Below are 23,078 nucleotides of genomic sequence, written 5' to 3' on the forward strand. Positions count from 1 at the left end.
GATGCCCTGTTATCTAGTAATAAACCTTCTGAAAAATAAAGTAAGTAATTTAAATCTAAAACTATACATATTAAATACATTTGTATATGTTGTAATATAAACCTGTTGCAACTGCTTTTTGTTTATTAAGGTAAAATATCTCAGGTAAAGGTGGGTGTACTGCAGAAAGCGCACCTCTGTCCAGTAGCACAACACTTTACTTTCACTTGTTTAACTTAAAGAAAATTCTGTGACTTAACTTCTGTTGGGGGAAATGTAAAGTTTAATTATTTAATTATTAAAACCTAATTTTACATTGACAAAAAGTTAATTTGTGCAAGTATGTGCTGTCAGTTATAGTTTTCAGGAAAATAAAGTACGATGCGCTAGTATTCTAGCAATTTTTATATGCCCTAAGAGTATTTTACTCCATGTTTACTTCAGTGTTGTTGCAGAAACAAATGTCTCAGTGGTATACAGTATGACACATTCATCTAAACGGAACTACCAAACGGAGTATGTGTTAAAATAAGGTCCGCAGCAGTCAGCTTTGTGTTACTAATATAGGAATAGAATTAAACTAAAGCTCTGTCACTGTTTGCTGACAGCTGTTACTGAGCAAGGTGCCAAATGGACAAAGATCTTTTTTTCTCAAAGCAGTCTCATGCATATTTCGAACCAGGGCTGCATGAGCCTTGACTCAGTTTGTGAATGTTTTATACACTGGCTTTACATTATTGATGAGGCTTTTATAAGTGCCATATTGAGATCCCCACTGAACAAGAATATTCTTCCATGTCGTCTATTTAGAAGCTAAAGATCTCGATTTGAATCAATTTTCATTATCGAGAGCTCCACGTTGGCCTCGAGCCTCAAGCTGTGGAGCACAGGAGATCCGATTTGGCCCGTGCGCTGGCAAAGCCTCTGGTGACCTTATCGTATATAGAGGTGTTTGAAGATTAAAAGCACCGTTTGTTGAACATCCTGACCTCCTGTGCAATATCGCTTAAGAGATTTAAGGGAAGTAACGTGTGCATCAATCATGTTGCCTTTTAAACACTCCCCTGAGACGTTCTGCCGATCTCAGCAGTTACTAAATAGTGACAGATTTCACTTTTTTATCCTTTTGCTCGCTTCCTCTGACTCTTTCTCACTTTCATTCTCTTTCTCTGTGTTCCACAACTTTCCCTGCCTTTTTCCCATTTCCATCTCTCTCCTCTGTGTCGGTTCGTATTTGTTGTGTTGCTTGTAGTGCGTGCATGTAATGCTTCACGTCAGCATTTTTCGTCTTTTTTAATTACCTTTTGTACTGTAAACTAACACATTGCCTTGCTGTCCTGTCATGGAAGTGGCACTGTTCAGACCTCCCTTATATGTCCTGTCTTTTATCTCCCAAGCTCACTATCTGGATAAGGTAGTGAAAGGTATGGCATTCCTCCTTCCTTCTATTTTGGCCTCCTCCCATTGTAAATCCAGCCAGCATTAACAAATCATATGCACACACCATGCTTTTCCCCTACATTGACATATGCAAACACTATGCACTTCTTGTTCAACTCATTCTTAAGATCCCACATCTCCCATCAACTTTTATTTTACCATATTGTCACACAGTAATCTCCACTTAGCACTTTCGCACCTGGTTAGTGAATTTATGGGGCTTTCTTTATGTGTTGAGTAATTGGTTTGCTTGTATCCTTTCTTTCTCAATTGGGGAATGTTGGGAAAGGGCCTTTATAACCTGTGCCATGCATTATGAATGAGCATGCAGCTGTGAGAGGGGCCTGATAGGTGCTGAGGCCGCATCCTCTCTAATTAAAAGAGTTCATGGTCTGGTTGGTGCTGGGTAAGCAGGGGGTACAGGCTCTGCTGCAGCCCTGCCTTCCTGCCTCCAGCTACCTTTCTTGCTCTCACTGCGTCCTTGGTAATGGACCACCTGGCATAGGATGTTCTGCCAGAGGAGGTCTTCGAACACTTGCAAGCTCACGTTTGGAGCTGTTTCAGGAAGGATTGGGTAGAGCTCAGCAGGGACTCCTCTCTGGAAGGCATGCCAATTAAGTGGTGAAGTGGTGCCAATTGAAAGTGTATTTTTATTTATCCTTCTAATAAACATTGTGAGCTTTCTAATCATCTGTCTCTACTGGTTTAACCACAGTTGTTTTGTCCATTTGTTCAGTAATAACACAAGAAATGACCGAAAGTGCCTAGACACAAGGCTTCAGTGCACAATCTTGTTTTTATTTGAGTTGTAGATGAGTTTTTGTTTTACTTATAATTGCTGAGAAAACATTTGTCAACATGCCTTATACAGTAGTTATTGGCCGCTCTCCTAAGCAGCTGTTCACAGTTCATCAAATGTCCACGGCCCATGGACTGCTCTGTAGTGCGGACAAACAGCTCCAAATGAAAAAGCCTGAACCAAACTAGTTATTTAACAGGTTTAAATAATCAAATAAGGATTTGGGTTATTTGGTGAAATGTGTTCCTGATTACAATTTTATATTATGTTTTACTATGGGAAATATAGTTCTGTTTTGGGGTTCTTTTTTCATGGTTACAATAAGACATGATTGTAGTGCAGAATTTTAGCTTTAATCCAAGAGGTTTAACAGTAGTATTACACTGACCTTTTATAAATTATAGCCATTTGTATACATAGTCCTACATTTTCCGAGCCTCCAGAGTAATTGGAAAATTGATTAACATGCAGTTTCACAACCAGGTGAGCTGCTCATATCATTATTTTACGACAGATTCAACAGATAAAAAAATTGGAGTTGATTAACATTTTGAACATGTATTCGGTAGCTTCTCGCTGGAATTCTCAAGGTTAGGTACAAAGACATGCTGATGCAAGTGAAGAAAAAAGCCATTGCATTCTTAAAAAAAAACATATATATATAATAGTAAGAAATTAACTTGAGCCCTAAAACGTTAGTAGTGCACAAAAGAATAATTTGGTACAATTTGTCCCAGAATGATGGGAAGTTGAAAAGTATACAGTAGTCAAGAAAAAGAACTGCTGTTGATCTGAAGCAAACCACACTGTCCAACATGGTGTAGACAATGTTATGGCATGGCTGTGTATGGCGTCCAGTGGAACTGGCCACTAGTGTTTATTGATCAAACTACTGAAAGAAAAGCTGGAATAATTTGAAGTGTACAGGGCTGTATCTCTGCTCAGATTCAGCCAAATGCGACAGAAATGATCGGACGACTTATCACAGTGCAAATGGATAATGACCCAAAGTAAACTGCACAAGCAACTCAAGAGTTTCTCAAAGCCAGGAAATGGGATATTCTTCAGTGCCCAAGTCAGTCATCTGATGTCAGCCCAGTAGAGCATGCTTTTCAGTTACTGAAAACAAAAATAAAGGCAGAGACCCACAAACAAGCAGCCACTGAAGGTGGCTGCAGTAAAGGCCTGGCAGAGCATCTAAAGGAAGGAAGCACTGCATTTGATTACGACTATGTGGTGTAGAATTCATTAGAAGTCATTGCCTGTCGTGATTTTCACAAAGTATTTAAAACAGTGCTTATTTTTAAAATTACATTACTTTTTTCAATAACTGCATCAAATTGCTAGGAAAACCAGACCTGCTCCCTTCTAAATGAGACATCGGGTCTCAATGGGACCACCTGTATACATTTTTGATCCGGTCTTCCTTCTCTCACCCCACCTGGTCTCGGCAGATGGCCGCCCCTCCCTGAGCCTGGCTCTGCCGGAGGTTTCTTCCTGTTAAAAGGGAGTTTTTCCTTCCTGCTGTTGCCAAGGTGCTTGCTCATTGGGAGTAATATGATTGTTGGATTTTTCTCTGTTTGTATTATTGTAGGGCTGATAATGGGGGACTATATAAAAATGACTGCAATTCCTAAACAGTGAATACAATGCTTTTGTTGTTGTTAAAACTCTTGTGCACTTGAATCACATCTTGATTTATTTAAATTCTAAAAAGCAGCATTCAAGCAAAAGGAGAAGTGTTGCCTATGCCATTAAAAACATTTATATGGGATAAATGTGCATAAGTAAAAGCAGTGCGGGCTGTTCTTTGAATTGTTTATACTATGACATGAGTCATAGTATAAACAATTCAAAGAACATTCAAAGAACAGCCCACACTGCTTTTACTTATGCACATTTATATGGGATAAATCTGCATAAGTAAAAGCAGTGTGGGCTGTTCTTTGAATTGTTTATACTATGACTCATGTCATAGTGTCACCTTTACTCTGTAGCTAACCGAGAGATCTACAACAGTCATCCCCCTAAATGCGTATATTTTTTTCTGTCTCACTACTGATCTTTCTCCCATTCATATGTCCACCAATCACTACACCTGTCTCTTCTTTTCTCAATATCTCCCTCTTTTGCTCCCATTCTTTCTTTGTGATGTAAAAGCATACAGTAGAGAATGCTGCCCCACTGTCTTTAGTCGATAAAATGGGTCAGTTTAATATTCTTTCTATCAAGGCAGCCTTCCTGCAACACAAACGGCTGTTCAGATGTGTTTTTGATATCCTGTGATTTTACCTCCGTGAGAGGATACAGATCACAAGGTATCAGATAAATGTCAAAGAATGGGCAAGATCATCCTCTAATCTATGCCCTTGTAAAGATATAACCAAAGAAAAACATTGGAATATTGTACCTGTCGTTATGCTCCAGCCAGCTTTTCACTCCCTTGGGGTCACTTCCCCCGGAACAGTAGTTCTTGCAAAGCTTGCCTCTGCACAAAGCTACTGAGGTAACCCTTATCCACTTTAAACTATACTATTTTATATTCTTTTCCTCTTCTCATAATGACAAAACAAGCATTGTATGTTATTGATAGCTGAAAAGTGTCTTGGGACAGTTTATCAAATAATAAAATGAATTATTTTTTCAATAAGTAAAACACCAAACTCTTGTTTTTTTCAGCGGACGGAAATACCAGCACAATACACCACTGCTCTCATTAACGAACTGTAGCGGCATAGATATGAGAGTCCAGTCCACTGTAGTAATGAGTGAATATTGATGTAGAAGATCCCGCTTATCTGATTTTACTGCAAAGGGATATTAGAAGCTTCACGGAAGGTATATCAAATTAATCAGCCTCTGCCGAGGGTCATTATGGCTGCCCTCACCCATTTAAAATCTTAACATGACTGAGTATTGTTACCCGATAAATATTAGCTCTCACCTCACATTTTTGTCATTTTTTTCAAATTTGTAGTTTTCTTTTCCCACAAATAGCGTTCAGTGTCCGTGTGTTACTGCTATTTGATTTTCATTGCCGACCTTTGTCTTTGTCCCATTTTGTTACACAGAGGGCTGCCCTGGTTTGTGCAATGGAAATGGTAGGTGCACTCTGGGTAACAATGGCTGGTACTGTGTGTGCCAGCTGGGCTGGAGGGGCACTGGCTGTGACACCTCTATGGAAACTGCCTGCAGTGATGTCAAGGACAACGATGGAGGTAAAGTCACAAACAACACACAATGGTGCCTTCTGACACTGGCCAGGCATCAACAGGGACTCTTAACCAGACATGATTTGACTATAAAATTAACCACCCTTGTGCTTGAGAATATCCTGTACGTACATTTATGCTTTCCAGGCTCAGTTGCTCTCTTATACAGGTGAAGTTGAGGAATGGCTTCCAGCCAGGCACCTGGACAACAGGTTTTTATTAAAAAGCAGAGTACCTGGCCCTGAGGTCTTGAACATTCGCCGGCCCCAGGAGGAAGTCTACGCTCTGCCCTCTAACTAGCCCTGAGCAGAGCCAGGCACACACACAGAGCCAGCCAGGAGGCTGCACCACTCTTGAGGCCAAGTGGGAGACGTGACTTCCTTTCTTCCAGACCTCATTCTGGGCTTGAGCTATGCACTAGCATCCCTTATTTATGCAGGGGCTGTTTGTCTTCCGATCACTGTACAGGGACCACACAGCTCTCAATAGTAAAAGGAGGGTGCTTCTGGGGATTTGACTGAATCCTGACAGCAGGGTTTATTTTTATCACCCATCTGGCCAGATAGGCCCCTTAAAGCAAAGGCTAGGGAGTCCTGTGACCCACTTCAGCAAAGAAAAGTGCAATGCACAGCAGCTCTCTTTGTCATGTATTCCTTAAATTACTGACAGAGAACCATGAGCAATGTTACAAGTTCCGACCATCAAATAAGGAGGATATGTACACGCGTACATGTAAGAAACACTGAGTAAAGCAACAGGTCAGAACTGCTCTATTTTTTCTCACTGCTATGGTATATTAAATAAGTTATATATTTAATTTTAACTCCTATTCATGTATATAAATTGTCTCTGTTTGTGTAATAATACAACAGGCAAATAAATTATCCTTTCTTGTCTAATTCTATATCAAGTAAAATATAAGGTATGAAGCCCTAAAATTTTAAAAAGAAGAATAATATCCATAAAAAAACAAATATACAGTGCAAGGTTTTGGGCATAAAGAAAACATATTCTACACATGATACATTTATTAGACCATTACCCAATTTAAGGTTTTACCACAGCTGCCCTAAATTGACAGTACTGGAAATTGTATTTATTTTATTCATGTTCTTGTAATAGTCAATCTACCAGTAAGCCTAAGTTTGTTAATCAAAATATTTTTAATGCTAAAATATATTTATTGTTGTTATCCACAAATGTTAAAATTTACTATTTTACAAAAGAAACAAAGTAAAACATGTTATTATTATTTTTGATTAAGACAACAAATTAGAGTTGTTACATTTACAGCCTCTTGAATGTGATGCTTGATTAATTTGTGAGAAAACTCCAGTGTGCCGGCTCAAGTTTGGGTATAAAAACATTAATTCAGTTTGTTTCCTCCGTAATTAACAACAATATATTTTTTTAGTTTTAGCTTATATTTCTGAAATATTAATTTTCTCTTTTTTTTTTGGACAAGTGGTCTAATAAATTTGATAAGCATTGTATAAAGTGATATGTTCCAGTGTGAATCGGTTTGCCCTTTATGGAAGTAACACCAAACTTTACAGATAATAAGAGAAGCACAAAGTAACAGACAAGGTTAAAGATGGAAACACAACACACTCATCCGAGGACACACAGTCGATGAATTTTGGACGCATTTGAAATATCTGGTAGCACCGTGAATTCAGCAGTGCCAAAAAGCAGTTGGGCTCCGATAGTTTCTTATGGGAGACTTTGAAACTATCTTTTTAGAACATTTTGTACATTTTATTGCAGTACTGTATGCTTTCTGACTTTCAAGATGATAATTTGCTCCAAACTATTGTTTTTTGATGTGGAGCAAACTAATCATAGTACAAAAAAAAACTTGAGTTCTGATAACAAAAGCAGCAGGTACTCTTGCTTACTTTCCCTGATTAATGTAAATTTAATACAAGTCTGTTTATTCGACAAAGGTTTGCAGCCAACAGTGCATGGCAGGTCCTTGCAGGTTTTGGGCTACACTTCTGCAAATGGAGCTGGGAATTTTGTGAGATAAATGATCTTCTGAGTTCTGAAAAATGCAAACAAATTCTTATCCATCATCCGAGCTGTCCCAGATTTATTCCGCTGCATAACAATACTCTCAAACACAAAGCCCTAAACAACTTGTATCAACTTATCTGCCACCTACATTGAAAATATGTGGGCAAGTGTGACTAGAATAAATTATTATGTTTTAAAGATGCAGTGTAGTGACAGTGACAGCAAGCACCAATTTAATTATTTATTTGTCTTTACTGTATAAGTTTTATTTCTCAAAGCATTCTTGCTTAACACACCCTAAAACCAACTTTGAGCAGTACTTTATACTTTCTTTTGCCAGGTGTGTGTCTAGGCTGTTGTTTAATGAGTCAGTGTTTGTGTGTTTGTGACTTCTTTGACCTTGTCAGATGGCCTGGTGGACTGCATGGATCCAGACTGCTGTCTGCAGGCAACCTGTCACACTACCTCCCTGTGTGTGGGCTCCCCGGATCCCCTGGACATCATCCAGGAGACACAGATGTCCTCTACACAGAGCAACCTACAGACTTTCTATGACAGGGTGCGCTTCCTTGTGGGCAGGGACAGCACCCACATAATCCCTGGAGCAAACCCCTTCGATGGCAAGTGAGTGACTTTTGCATTACTCTCACCAGACAGCACCCAGCGCAGCCTTCTCTAACCAATTCTCTTAATAATATAACCAGAACCAGCTATGGTATTGGGTTGAATTCCCTTTTTATTCTGCATCGTCGTTTGTTGTTCATGCTTAAGATTCTTGTCAGATTCCTCCTGGTTGAGCCAGTCAAATTATCAGTTGATGCTCCAGTGAACTCAACAGTTGTGTTATCGCTTTTTTAAGTAATGACATTTGAGGTTCAGGCATAAATCAGTGGATTTTACTTTTAATATAGGCCGCTTCAAATTACTGCGCTACAGTTATAGCACTGACAGATCTTAGTAGATGTAAATTATGTGCTTTTTAAAATCCAGATGAAAATATTTGCACAAGGGAGAGGAGGCAGCAGTCAGTGGGGGCTGAAAGTAAGGCTGTAATGAACGATGAGGCTTGGAGGATGATGGACAGATGATGATGGACAGACATAGAATGTGGCAAAAAGGAAAGAGAATTCCCTACAAAGAAAAGCATCTCATATTTATGTATTGTGATTACTTTTACGGTAATCCATCTGAGGCCCGCTCCCAGAGGCAGAGCTCATGACACCCCAGCCATGGAATCTGAGATCCTTTCATATCAGGCAGGAAAGCAGTCAAACTCCCATTAGGTTCCCCTGCCTCTGTTTTCTTTTGTCTCCTTCTCTTTTCATCTTTAAACGCTTGTGAGGCTGCGTCACTTATTTGCATCTCACTCGCTTATGTATCTCTCTCATCTCAACTTATTATACCCACGTGACAGAACGAGACAACAGCCTAAAGAAAGTAAATTGAGAATATTTGAAAATGTTTAGAAAATGGCATTAAAAGGTGACTCAGTAATAGTTTGTTGGTTTTTCATTTTTTTTAGGTGTTTTAACGTTTTTTTTAAGCAGATCATTTGTACTTTAAAAAACATGTTAGCATTGCTAACATGTGAAAATTATGCCAAATTTGAATTCATTTAATTCTTTCAAACACCAGTGTCAGTAAAGGCTTCAAAAACTCTCTGTGATTTGCATCAGCAAAGTAAAGTATGGCTGATTTTTAATTTTTTTTTTTTTTTTTTTTTACTTTTGCAGTAGCGTCAGCTGATACTTAAGAGTAGCGGTGTGACATTTTCCCTCGTTGACATTTTACTAGCTTTCAAGAACCACTCAACATTTTGCAGTTCTTCACTGGACAGAGCAAGCGGCATAGAGGATTGAGTAATACTCTTGTCTCTCTCACAAGATGCAGACATAAATAAGTAAAATGAAGAATCCAGAGATGAGCTGCAAGATTGGAGGCCTCAGCTCACCTAAAAATATCAGTGATAATCTATTATTCATGCTTGGTATTCATTCCCCACCCACTGACAGATATGAACAGTTATGACAGGGAGCTCTGGGCTTCAGATGAGCCTTAAAGGCACGGTCTCAGCATCTTCCCTCCTGATATGCCTGCCCTGGTCACCCGATCATCTGGCTATTGATCCTCTAAACCGCTTCCTTGTGCTAGTAGACATGTTGGACTTCTATTTCTGATGTTTCCCACCACAAAAAGCTGCAAAGGTGCCACTGAATAAAGCATCTGCCACTGCATGAAACATCTTGATTCTCCACCATGACACATAATACAAGAGACTGCCTATGCCCAGCAGTGGATGGTGACCAGAATAGTAAACAGGAGCTTTGTCCGCGGAACAATTTGGGCAAAGATTGATAGCTGGCATATAATAGCGAGGCAGAAGCCATTTACTTCATTTACAGGCGTGCACTTGTATTATTTTATTTAGAACTCTTTTATCAGCGTTAGACCATTAATGTCAGAAAATCTCTTGTTTGCTTCCTTCTCTGTGTCCTAGCCCTTTTAGCAGCATAGTATATTTGGAGAGCTAAAAATTTATATCGACATCTCCTCATTTTCCCCTGTTCAGCATGCTGTGTAACACGCAGACAGGGAAAAGAGAGGGCTGCAGTGACATGCTTACAGTTTCAGCAGGATTTCCCCTGTAATCAATTCATTTGCGTGGGTAATGATGTTTCCGTTGCTTCCGAGTTAATGGTACTATTTATTAGCCGTGGTCATTGAAGGTTCTCTATAGTTAAAGCTGACACGCATCTTTTATTGTATCTGAGATGTCAGTGTGAGAAAACAATGTAGTTTCCTCACAATTACACAATTGTGAAAGATGGTATTTCCAAATTATGCTTCAAATGTTTACCGTTTAATGTTTACTACCATTATTTTTACCTTTTTTTTAGATGTAGATCAAAAGCTCTCCTTTTGTCATTTAGTTCTTATTGTCTTGTAAATTAATCAGCCAGTATTTTGCTGTAGTCATTTGGATCGTCATCTCCCTCACCATAAATATCACCTGAAGGAAACCTGATTTTTTTTTCCCTATATAGAGTAAGTTTAAGACTTGTTCAAGTGAGGGGTGAAAATGACATCTGACACACTCCACTGTGACGTCTGACTAGATAAGCTAAACTAAAGATTATTTCATACTGGATCCAGGGCTTCACTTGTGTATTTTTTATATAACATGTCCTGTATGTGCAGATGATGTATGATAAACTGGAGTTTGGAGATACTGTGAAGTCCCTTTTTCTCTTTGCGAATCCCTTTGGACTTGTGAAATCTCACAAAGGATGGAATTTTCTGTAGTGAATTCTTCATGCTTCCTTTGCCACTCTGTCTCAGGGTTTTATTTGATGTCAATATTTAAATCATTTGTCTTGACAGTGAGGAATCAGCTTCCGATGTGGTTCACAGAAGCAGGAAGGCGATAGTTCCGCTTTCACAACTCCATCTCAAGAAAATGGAGACGGCTGAAACTTCAAACAAGACTAAAATAAACTATTGCTGTGAATGATTAAATGTAGACAGCCAGATCAGTGCTGGGTTAACTTTGGTAATAATTCTATGTAAATGCATCCTCTTAGATATTTGGGTGTAAGCCCAAGGATTCAGAGCAGTATCTCCTTGCTTGTTTACAGCACAGTAGTGGACAGCGAAGGTCTTCTGAAGGAGACCTGGCCTAATTAACATAAAACAGGGTTCCTGGGGACTAGGATAGTGTAGGGTGAATGATCTTGCCTCTGGTAAGGACATGTTGAGGGCAGCTACTAACACGCTAGTGTTAATTGTTTCCAGTACGTGGCAGTGTTTAAGACCCAAATGTATTAAAAATAGCCATGGTCTAATGAAGAAGTGACAGTAAGGCATTTGTTAGGGGACCAATTTTTTGCAAACGACTACGGAAACAACGGCTGACCATGAGTCGGGCCTTGATAATGACGAGGGTAAGAGTCGACGAGGGAGACGTGCTACAGCAAGGTCTCAACTCATCAGTCCAGTAAGATTAGGAGGTGAATTTGGACGACTTCCCACTATTGATTGGTGGCGAGTGATGATCAGATCTAATTTATGCAGCTTCTGGAGGCCTGATGTCAGTCTGGAAATCTGTTGAGGTCTTGATAATCAGCCAAGCAAGTCTTGCAATCTGCAGTCCTATTATTTCTCTCTCTGGCATTCTGTAATGGAAAAGATAATTCCTCTTTTTTAATTAGAGCAAAAGCAAAGTAAAGCTTCCTTATCTCATTATCCTTCCATTCTGGATGGAAAAACCCTTAGAGACACCCTAGGAGGTGTTAGTTTGTTGTGTTTCTGTTATGGCTATTTTATTGTGTACAGTATTTCTGTTTTGAGCAAATCCATACTGACTTTAATGTTTCTCCTCTCTGTTGATCTATTTCTAATGCTGAAAAGAAAAAAATATATTAGTAGTAGTAGTAGGAGGGGGAGGAGGAGACAGAGTGTATTAGTATTAATATAAGTACGCTGAGATAGCATAATTTTGTGTTATATAGAAAATCCACAATGTCAGTCTTAAGTGCTAGTGGTATGTGGTATCAATTGGTATCAATTCGTTTTCATTATTTTGACTTTTAGATAGAAGCAGATTAAAAAAGAAAAGGAAAAAAAAGCCCTTAAAAAACAGGAAATATGGGAACGAGCTATGGAATGTTATGCAGTAATGGGTCCTTTCTCCATAAACCAGGAATTCATTGTAGGCAGCATTAGTATTGTTGGTACATTCTATCTAACCTTTTAGCTTTGTTAAGATATGCTGTCTGAATGTTTTATCCATCCTCTTTTGCATATTTTAGCGTGGACAGAAATTATATAAATAAAACAAGATAATACAGGTTTTACTGCAGGACACCTGCTGTTAGCTTGTAATTATTTGTACTGCTAATGAGCAATAATGCTGATCTTTTTCACTTCGTACAGCCATGCTTGTGTCATCCGTGGACAAGTCGTGACGTCAGACGGAACGCCACTGGTAGGAGTGAACATCAGCTTCATCAATAACCCATCTTATGGTTACACAATCACCAGGCAGGATGGAAGGTAAGAACCTGAGTCTTTATATCAAAACACACGCAGAGAGGATGCAGTAAAACCCCTCTTGCAGTTACCTAAAAATGCTGTACAGATAGTGATATTTAGATCATTGTCAAATACTTTTACAAAATCTTAACGATGGGAAGCGGGGGAAAAAACACAGTTTCCATAGCAAACTGTGCTGCCATTGATCTGCTTTGTGATTTCATTTGGTCCAATTTTGGAGTTCTCGGCTCAATTCCCAGAGAAATCAAACAAAGCCCTTCTGGTACACTCATAAGTTATGCTTCAGTAGCAGCAGGGTGGGGAAAAAATAAAATATGCCAATGCAAAGCATCTCACTGGAGCTATAAAACATTGTGCAGATGGACATTATTTATTCGACAATAGAAGATTAAGAGAATTAAGTGACACAGTTAGGTTTAGGTCACAGAAATGTGTTTGCGCTCCTTGTTTATCCTCTCTAAATAGTTTAATAATGATTTTGCCATTTATGAAATGGTTTTTCTAATTAGTTGTGTGGATGTTATAATTATGACCATAAAATAATACGTAGTAATGTGACTGTCATAGATCATTACCACTTACTTCCTCAGACAATTCCACATATGTTCTGGCTGTTCAGGAAAGCAGGAAAAAAAGCTATTTTGTTATTTTATTACAGCACCACTAAAAACCCTTTGGGGGAAGATAAATTGTTGTGGCAATGTGTTCTAAATAAGAAAGAGGAAAAAGTCTGAGTTCTCTGTGTAGCGTTCTTTGAGCGATGCTGTTCAGGCTGCTTTGGCATCAGGAGAGTTTCTCAGAGAAACAGAGAAAAACATCAAACTAGCTTCGGCGTGTTTCTTGGAGTGAAAGAGAAAAAAACTTGAGAATAAAATCTCTAATAATTTTCTCTCTTTTTCTTTTCTTCTTAAATGTATTTGATAAGATTGTACAAGCATACAGTATACACTCACAACCCCCAGTCCCAGGTATCTCAGTTAGTAAGGCCCTGTGGCAAACCGAGCCCCTCTATCACGGCACAACATGAATTGGTGTTTGCTCTCCAAGCCCCACTTCTTCCTGGCACTTTTATCAGTCACTGACACTCTAAAGGCCCACATCTTTGCCGCTGCTTTGATCCTGATCATTCCTGCGTCCCCTCATTTCTTCCATCCTGTCGTTTTTCTCTCCCCTTTACTTTTACAAAAATCTCTTTTCTCTACTTCATCATCTTCACCTTCTTCACTCATTTCATCTGCTCTCCATCCCTTCACGCTGTCTTTCCTCTAATCTCTCATTGCCCATAAGCCTTTCCTTTCTGGGTACTACTCTTTTACTTATTTCCCGTGCTTTCCTTGAGCCCAGGTCTCATGTCCTTTCCACTGCACTGACTTTCCTCATCTCTATCCTTTTTCCATTTATGCATGTCCCATTTTTTTTCTTATGCATCAGTCACTTTTTTCTTTGCAAAGCTCCATACTCTTTTCTACCTTCCAGCATATGTGTAAACACTACTCCATCTCCCAGGTTCCCCTGTAAACATGCCCAGTCTCCTGCAACTCCCCTGCAATCACTGTAAACAGGCTCAGTGCAGCGTGAAATCAGAAATGCACCTGTTCAGCCACTTAGAAATGGGAAAGCTGTCTCAACTCATTTTTATGATGTGTTCTTTATTGTCCAAGGGCTTAGTTTTTTAAATTACCTTTTCCACTATCTGGGAAAGTTTTCAGGCCTAAACAAAAGAGGTTAGTTTAGTTTCTTTACAACTGTGTAGCCATTTTCTGATTGGCTGAGCATTAAGACAGACCTATTCACTTTTAAGCTTTTCTCTATTAATGAGAAAAATGCTGACATGGGTTTAAGCTCATTACATTATTAGGGTACTTGTGAGCGTCTTTACGGGAGAGCTTGTAGTTTTACAGTCTGTGTTTATTCTTACTAACTTTTTGCTCTGACCTTGGCTCACTTTAACCTTAGTAGACGTCATGCAGTCCATTATAAATATACTGTTATATTGCTCATTAGCTGGCAAATGAGTAAAAATGTAGTTAGCTTTCTTAGTTTGATGCATTTCCAAAGGGCACAAGGCGGTAACCTTCTGTAGGTAATGTAATCATTTTGTTCCTTAAGGCTATTGTCATGATTGATAATAGCCAGTGAATCTCTTCATCGATCGCCTATGCTGCCCATGGTAGTCCAGAAGTATTTTGAGTTTGCGTGGCCCAAGCCTGCCAGGCATGATACAGACTAACTGAATGCAACTGCATGGGTACTGATGGATCACAGCTGCATGAGTACTACGAGAGCCTTGCTCTGCCGACTCGAGACTGATGAAGAAGCTCACTTTGCTTGCACCCAGCCAAGGGCAAAACATCAAGGGCGGACCAAGTTGTTGTTTATCACCACAGCCAATCAGATGTTTACCCTCAAGGGAAGTTAGACTGAGCGAGTTCTTTATATAGAAGCTTAAACCAAGAGGGAGTTTGCCCATTTTACATGGCACTATTTAAACTTACTTCTGTATCTGTAATTTGAGAAAAACTCTGTGTGTGTGTGTGTGTGTGTGTGTGTGTGTGTGTGTGTGTGTGTGTGTGTGTGTGTGTGTGTGTGTGTGTGTGTGTGTGTGTGAGAGAGAGAGAGAGAGAGAGTGTTTGCCTGTCCCAGGGGCCTGTAGGTGACCAGGTGCTAATTGGCTCTTAGAGAGAAGTGACAAAAGCTGCAAAAGTCCAGTCCAGGTGCAGGTACCATGCAGCAGTTAGAGGTGATGACGCTGCCAAAATGTAGCCTGTTTACTGAGACACAGTCAGGTCAGTCCAGAGGCAGAGACCCTTTAATGCAACAGCAGATGGGATTGCATTGCAGGGCTTTTAGACTGATGTTAGAGTGGACAGCCTTCGTCTAAGAGATCAATAAAGTACTGGCGGCTGCCTCCATCCCTCGGCACAAACCTCTCTCTCTCATTTACAGTACACATGTGAGCACAGGAGCAGCACATTACATGGTAATTGGAGTGAAACAGTCATGCCTGAAATCTGCTACTTTGCATTCTTCAAATAAAATGTTAGGATTATTAAACCAAGGAAACCTGCATTTTTACATTGTGATCTATAATCGTATTGTATCTGCTCCATTGTGTAACAGAGATGATTCAAAGCAGTTAAAAGCATCCTTTCTTTAACTTTTTAAAAAAAATAACATTTTGAATTTATTACTGATTTATCTCTTTTATCCTTGAAATAGAGAATAACAAATGTATCATGTTCACAACAGAGGCTTGATGCACAACACAAAACAAATAGTATAAATTGGGAATGGGAATTTTCACTGTATTTATTTTAATTCATCCAAAAGTAAGACAATCAGTTAATTTTCTTTGACATTGTGCACATCTGTGTTCCAGTTTTGACTTGGTGACCAATGGGGGCATAGCCATAGCCCTGCACTTTGAACGCGCTCCATTCATCACCCAGGAGCACACACTCTGGTTGCCATGGGGACGTTTCTTTGTCATGGATACCATCGTGATGCGGCATGAGGAGAATGACATCCCTAGCTGTGACCTGAGCAGCTTTACCAGGCCCAGCCCTGTAGTGTCCCCAGCGCCGCTCACCGCATTCGCTGGGTCCTGTGCTGAAAGAGGGAATGTTGTACCTGAAATCCAGGTGATGCTTTGTCCCTGCCCTGCAGGTTCTAATGCATATGGGTCTTCCTGCAAATGATTCATGCCGCACAGCTACAGACTATTTTTCAAGTACAAGTATAAATATAACAGTGACTCGTGGCAGTGCTTTGATTTTTATCACTCAAGTGTAATTGGCCTGTAAAATTTTGGTAATTCACAATATACATTGTACCTAACTGCAGAGTGATGATTATTATCTTATCCACAGAAACAGTTGTTACTGTAGAGTAGTCATCCAGTTTATGCATATAAATACCTCTAGGAAGGATTCTTACAGTTATGCATCTTACAGTTATGCATACAAGTTTATCTACATGAGGCTTTTTGATGTAAGCATCTATTTGGACTTCTGTGTTGGTGACCTATGTTGTCGAACTGTTTGTGTGGCTCCTGTATTTCTAGCAGGTATCTCTGCACTTCTCTCATTACTCTGCCTCCCAGTTTGCTTCATAAGATTTATGGCATATCAGGGAATTTAGTCTGAGTTGAGTTTATTTATAGTCGCCTTGTCTTTGCTGCTCCGTGTACAGGGACATCATCCCATTTACAGTTGTAAAAAGGATTCCTGATAAGTCAACCATGAATAGCTGCCCTGTTTGAATAAAAAAACACACACATAAAAGTCATCTGACCTATAACAGTTAAAGTACCTGTTTTGATTAGTACTCTGAATCTTGTTTTGTACTATGGAAAGAGGCGATTCAATTATAGAAGACAGGAATTGGTTAACCAAACTACTGCTGTCGACCCTTGATCCTCTCTACAGTCTATGCATGCTGACCCACTGTTGTTACAGGTCTGACCTCAGCTAAATTTTCTAAAGGCAACAGCATCTTACTAAGCTAACTTTTATTATTCTATATATTATTGGCCTTGGCAGCCTCTGAGCCCAAGAGCACACAGGTTACGCAACTGCGATATGGATTTCATAGAAAAGACTACCATCCTAATGGAGGACTTGCTATTTTGAAATCAATTATGGAAAATTCTCATTGGAATACATAATGAAGAAATTCTTCATCCTATGCCATGTAACGCATGAGCATAATTGTCCTCTAATTAGTGTTTCCAGTCTCCCTTGGGTCCATAGATGTGGTTGGAGGCAAGGCTAAAAAAAATGATGTAACAAAGGCTGCAGTGGCCATTGACCACCAGACTGACAAGCTGATATTTTGTGTAAAACAAGAACAGCGAAAAAAATAAAACAGTGGAACATTATTACCTCAAATGTGAGGACAGAATTTATAACATGTCACCTTCTATCAGGATCGATGCTTTTCTATATTTAATAAGCTTTGTTTTTCTGTTTATAGTCTCTGGAAGAAGAAGTACCTATACCTGGAACGGAAATGAGACTCGGCTATTTAAGCAGCAGGACCCCAGGTTACAAGTCAGTGCTAAGGGTTACTCTCACCCACTCCTTAATCCCTTTTAACCTGATGAAAGTTCACCTCATGGTGGCTGTGGAAGGCAGGCTTTTCAGAAAGTGGTTTCCTGCAGCCCCAAATCTCTCGTATGACTTTGTGTGGGACAAGACAGATGTCTACAGCCAGAAGGTCTACGGCTTGTCCGAAGCTTTTGGTAAGCGATGACAAAAATTATTTTTGATTATACTGATATGATTTTCTTTTATCCAGAGAACACACATTTTTTTACTATTTTATTTTTGTTTTGTTCCATAGTTTCAGTTGGTTTTGAATATGAGTCATGCCCAGACCTTATTCTATGGGAGAAGAGGACCGCTGTTCTACAGGGCTACGAAACCATTGCCTCAAAACTGGGAGGGTGGACAATAGACAAGCACCATGCTTTAAATATCCAGAGTGGTGAGTCAGCCAGTTGTTCCTTTTCATATATTTTTTGTTTTAATAACTTCTATTTTTAAAAAAACTTGTTTTGGGGCATTTCATCTTTATTTTGGACAGTAACATACTGTAGCCCTTGGACAATAACAGAGTACAGTAGATGAAGGTGAAAAGAACTACATGAAGGAAACGGCTTGCACTTGCCTTTGGCATATCGGTCACCTGCTAAGCCAGTGAGCTATGCCAGCACCCTTTCAACAGCTTCTTTATTAAAGTATTCCTTCAAAATATAAATTTATCCCACAACATATCTTAATTTTAAGAACATGTACCTGGATCACGATCTATTGGTTCATTGTGGGTGTTTGTGCGTTAATCTCAATCTCTTAATCTTGTTTCTTTTGAAAGCAGGTTAGGGTTATTTGTATTTTGGTTCCTTGCGTTCTGCGTTACTTAACTTCTGCTAACTCCTTGTGTGTCAAGTTTTAGTATATTGTTTGGAGTTCTAAGCTCTTATTCATCTTCAGGTGTTTTCTGTTTGATTTAATTGTATAGTTTGTCCTTGTTTATTCACTTGGGGGTTCAAACTTTTTGTGCTCTTGTATTTTAAACCTTTAAGTTCTTGTCAAGTTTATGGAGTGTATTATTTTGTTGTACTTTTCTCTGAATGAGTTCCTCTTTTACTTTGGAAGTTAGTCTCCTGTGCTTTGTGCTTAGTTTTACTTCGTCTTGATTGTCTACACCTGTGTCTAGTTCGCCCCAGCTGTCTCCACTTCCCGAATCACCTCCATGTGTACAAATAATCCAGCCTTCCCCCTCAGTCTTTGTTGCAGTGTCTGTTAAGCTCCTCTAGTGTTTTTTTCTCCCCCCTCCATGGTCTCCTGGGTTTGTTTGGTTTTTCTTGGCTTCTTATATTTGGACTTTGTTTTGGACTCTGTTTTTGAACTCTGCAACTGGCACACCTTCTGTTTAAACAGTCTGCATCCCAATTCTCCTCTGGGTCCTTGAACCTGCATCCATGACAGGCTGTGTTAATTTTTTTGTATTTGGTTCACCCATACTGTAACAGGCCTCTTAGAATACTGATTTAGTTGGATGATATATTGCCCCAGATATAACTGCGATAAATGATTATTGTTGATATAAACAGTTTATGCCACAAATAATATATTAATAGCATAGCAATGCAAGTGTGTCCTTCGAAGGCTGTTAAGATTTTAATATTTAATAATATTCAGACAGCTGGAGTACTAAAATGTATATTCTAAAATATCCACAAATAACAATATCCTCTTCTTCTTTTGTTTTTTGCTGTCACTTGGTATATGTCTGTGTGGGAGAGCCTCCACATGGTGAAATTCCCGACACAATGAACAGAGCAGAAGACCGAAGCAAGACGAACAGAAATGACAGAAAAATATGTCTTGGATTTTTTGTTCTTTTGACTTAGCTGCTGTTAAAAAACAAAACAAGACATCTAAGTCTTGTGATGTGGTAGTAAAAGCATTGGGTCACATTGGCAAAAATGTTGCTTTCAGGACCCCATTTAAAAATAGTACATTTTGTACAAAAGTGTATATTTTAGGTTTGCCTGTCCTTTTTATATTTTGCGCGTCATCCTGAATGTGCCAAAAAGAGTAGATAAGAAGAAGTGCCGCAAGTTCCACCACGTGCTTTAGACGATTCTTTTAATGTAACATAAAACTGTCCTCCCTGCCTGTAGCATTTTTAGGCTTTATTCCATTCAGCAGTGTCATGTAGCCCTTGATAGATCTCACTTTTTATTCCCTCCATCCGTTTTTAGGTGAGGGAGGTCAATTTTCTTATTGCCATCAAATAACTCCTAAAAGGCAGTAGTAGAAATAACTTTGTGCAGCACCTGTCACTAGCTGGGCTTCAGTGTCTGTTTGTGTCTGGGAGGACTCATCAGAGGAGATGAAGCATACTTGAAAAGTGCTCACGAAGGTGGCATTTTGATCTGTCACGCTAAACCTGCTGAGCCTGAAAGTGGAGTCCAGACGAAGGCGAGAACTGCCCTCACCACCAGCACTGCCAGTTCCTCCAGTCACCCCCTCTTTTGGCACCTTCATGTCTTGTTCATGCCCAGCATTTTTAGAATCATCCCTAATTTAATTGCTATCAGCCTGCTACTCCCAGCAGCAGCAGTCCCTAAGATTAAATCACGTCCCAGGAAGGGGATGCTTGGCTGATCTCTTCTGATAGACCAAATGTTGTGCTGCTCAAAGATCTCAGGTCACTAAGTACCATCAGATGCAGCAAAACTACGACAGGCATGCAGATGCTGAATTTCAAATATGATTACATTGATTGGGCAGCAGCAACATCTTTACATTTACATATTTGACAATTTTCCAAGAGCAGATTGGCAACACTAATGTTAAAAAAAGTGTGCATGCAAGTACATATGTGAATGCTTGCACATCTGCTATATTCTTATTGATTTAATTTTGTTTGACGCAAAGCTGGTGAAGATAGAAAAACAGGTAAAAAAAAACAACAAATATATATATTTGTTTTCTTTTGGGTTTTCTTGTTTGGATTTCTTTTTTGTGATTGTGCCTGTGTGATAATTTTCTCGCTCCAAGAGATTATGCTTGTGCCAAGGGTTTCTTGGTTCCTATTTCGCTGTGAAATTGTGCCCGTGTTTTCATCCACCAAGACGACCTCTTATTGCAATCCCAGGCACTCAGTGCAATTTTCATGGCTCTAGTTAATAGAGGTACACACACAGTCCTATTTAAAATCACATCAAATGCTTATCTGTGTATTGACTTACACTTTCCCTTAAATCCTTCATCCAATATAGCTTTTAAACTGCATTAAGCTACCTTGAACCACTATTGAGACAGGAACTCAAAGAGTTAGAGCAGTGGAGCAGGCTCGGCTCACCAAATTCCCATTGGTATCACGTTAGCATAAGCAAACTGCTTATCCATCAAGCAGAAATATGAAAGCATTCAGTACGAATCCCATTTTAATCCACTTGTTCTGAACTTCATTACACTCACATCAAGCAGCTCGAGGACCTTAATTGATCAATTAAATTTTATGACATGGAATTTTCAAAATTATTTATATGAACTTCTGTGCTGCTCAACGCCAGATTGGAAATCTATTCTCTATAGATTCTCTGTTAATCTGCAGATTACTGGAGGTGTTTTGGAATGTGTCTTGACATGTTTTTTTATTCAAATAAAACTTTACTTCATGGGAGAGTACAAAGGTGGTCTAATTAATTTGTTAAGCACTGTATAGAAATAATGCTATAAGTTAAATTGAGATGTATCAAAAGTATAATGACAAGATATATATATATTTTTTTAGCTTTGTAGCTGTTGATACAGACTAGCATGTTCGGGTGGGATGGGTTTGTACACATCATTTCTCAGGGTTCTTTCAAACATGTAAATTTAATTAAGTCAGACAGTTTGTTATAGATGGAAAAAAGTTTCAATACACTCCCCTAGTTTTTTTTGGACACACTGCTTTCAATGACAATTGAAAAAAAGCTGGATTAACTTAACCTCTAACCAAAATTGCAAAATATTTTCCACTAACAGCTGGCCATGCTGCTTTGTGCTCACCCCCTTAAATAAGTTGTTTCTTTTCTGTACCCTCATCAGGTATTCTTCACATGGGCAACGGAGAGAACGTCTTCATCTCCCAGCAGCCTCCTGTAATCGGCAGCGTGATGGGGAATGGGCGGAGGCGCAGCATCTCCTGCCCTAGCTGTAATGGCCTTGCTGACGGAAACAAGCTGATGGCCCCAGTTGCTCTGGCTTGTGGCTCAGATGGAAGTCTGTACGTGGGTGACTTCAACTATGTGAGGAGGATTTTCACCACAGGGAATGTCACCAGCGTCCTGGAGCTCAGGTAACGGAAGAGTAGCCTACTTACTTTCGCTCAGGACCATGAGCTCAGATGGGCTTGTATACAGGTCATAAACCACAGAGGTCGATCGAGTTAGACAGAAATGCCCTAAAGGCAAAGGATTGATGGTTCTGCCTCTCTGATTCACCTGTATCAGCTGGAGTTTGGATCTCATAAGGGATGTAGAGGATGTAATAAGGTCTTAACAGAAAATGTTAAGGAAAGATTAATTTCCTAATGCTCCCAAGGAGAAGGTTGAGTCAATTAAAAAAAAAAAAATTGAAATATTGTTAATTCATGCTTCCCTTTTGATTAAGTATGCCTACTACTTTTTAATTCCATCTACTATCAACTAACACTTTCTTTCCTTTCTCTTCCTTTCTCATTTCTGCTTCTTTTGGTAAACCTTCACAGAAATAAAGACTTCAGGCATAGGTAAGCCACACAGTATTTGCTAATTTTTAAAAAAGGGTACAGCCCAGTCACCAAATTAATTTAAAAATTCTATTTATCTTAATAAAGTTTGAGATATTGGTCTTTTTACACATTTTACAAAGGCCAAACCTGTCAACAGCTGTCTATATCAGCTGATGTAAGTACAGCAGGTACCATTCTGTCAATATTAGAGTGAATGGTAAAACTTAAATGAGCTGAGTGATTATCGTTTTATACAATGTTTGCATTTTGCAGCTGCATTTGTTTTAATCTTCAGGGAACATCTTCTCACTCCCTCTCATTCTTTCCAAAAACACCTGGAAAATGCTCGCCGTATCCTACAATCTTGGTCTTTCCTCTTCCTATGTTTTTTCTTGGATCTTTTTTCCCTTTTCCTGGTTCTGAAAACATTCAAAAGATGTTTTCACTCAAGAAACAATTCAAACTATGGTTCATTTTCATTTGTTCTGAAAGATTTGTTTGGATTAAACCAGATATTTTTTACATGAAAGCACAGTTTATTAACTCTAAGTTTGCTTAATTTCTAGGCTTTCTCCTTAGTTCTTATAAAATGAAATCATTTGGGAGCATTCGAGTTGTTAAAGAAGTGGGCAGCTGGGTGGGTGACCATGCAACAATATGAGTGTAGAAGCCCAGGTTCAAGTCAGACCCTTGTCCATTTGCCACATACCTTCCCCTTTTCTATTTTCCTGTGTATCTTCAGTGCTCCACTAACCAATAAAGGCAAAAGTGCACCTCAAAAACATGATTAACATTTCAGTATGGGA

The 23,078-nt window shown here is 39.2% G+C and overlaps 1 protein-coding gene across 13 annotated transcripts in view; it reads left to right on the forward strand.

The window, feature by feature from the left end:
- The window catches only part of tenm4 (teneurin transmembrane protein 4), a 150,788-nt gene that overhangs the window by 95,067 nt on the left and 32,643 nt on the right, over positions 1 to 23,078 (forward strand). For 8 of the 13 annotated variants that reach the window (XM_085131021.1, XM_085131020.1, XM_085131028.1 and 5 more), the window contains 9 exons: positions 1,377 to 1,403; positions 5,290 to 5,436; positions 7,854 to 8,070; positions 12,379 to 12,498; positions 15,878 to 16,139; positions 17,473 to 17,740; positions 17,842 to 17,985; positions 21,609 to 21,858; positions 22,270 to 22,290. In XM_085131021.1, the coding sequence (XP_084987147.1) occupies positions 1,377 to 1,403; positions 5,290 to 5,436; positions 7,854 to 8,070; positions 12,379 to 12,498; positions 15,878 to 16,139; positions 17,473 to 17,740; positions 17,842 to 17,985; positions 21,609 to 21,858; positions 22,270 to 22,290 (1,456 nt within the window). The remainder of the gene's footprint in view (positions 1 to 1,376; positions 1,404 to 5,289; positions 5,437 to 7,853; positions 8,071 to 12,378; positions 12,499 to 15,877; positions 16,140 to 17,472; positions 17,741 to 17,841; positions 17,986 to 21,608; positions 21,859 to 22,269; positions 22,291 to 23,078) is intronic. The other 5 variants (XM_085131025.1, XM_085131029.1, XM_085131033.1 and 2 more) reach the window with 3 other exon arrangements.

Source organism: Neolamprologus multifasciatus, chromosome 14 (assembly GCF_963576455.1).
Source record: "Neolamprologus multifasciatus chromosome 14, fNeoMul1.2, whole genome shotgun sequence".
Lineage (NCBI taxonomy): Eukaryota > Metazoa > Chordata > Actinopteri > Cichliformes > Cichlidae > Neolamprologus > Neolamprologus multifasciatus.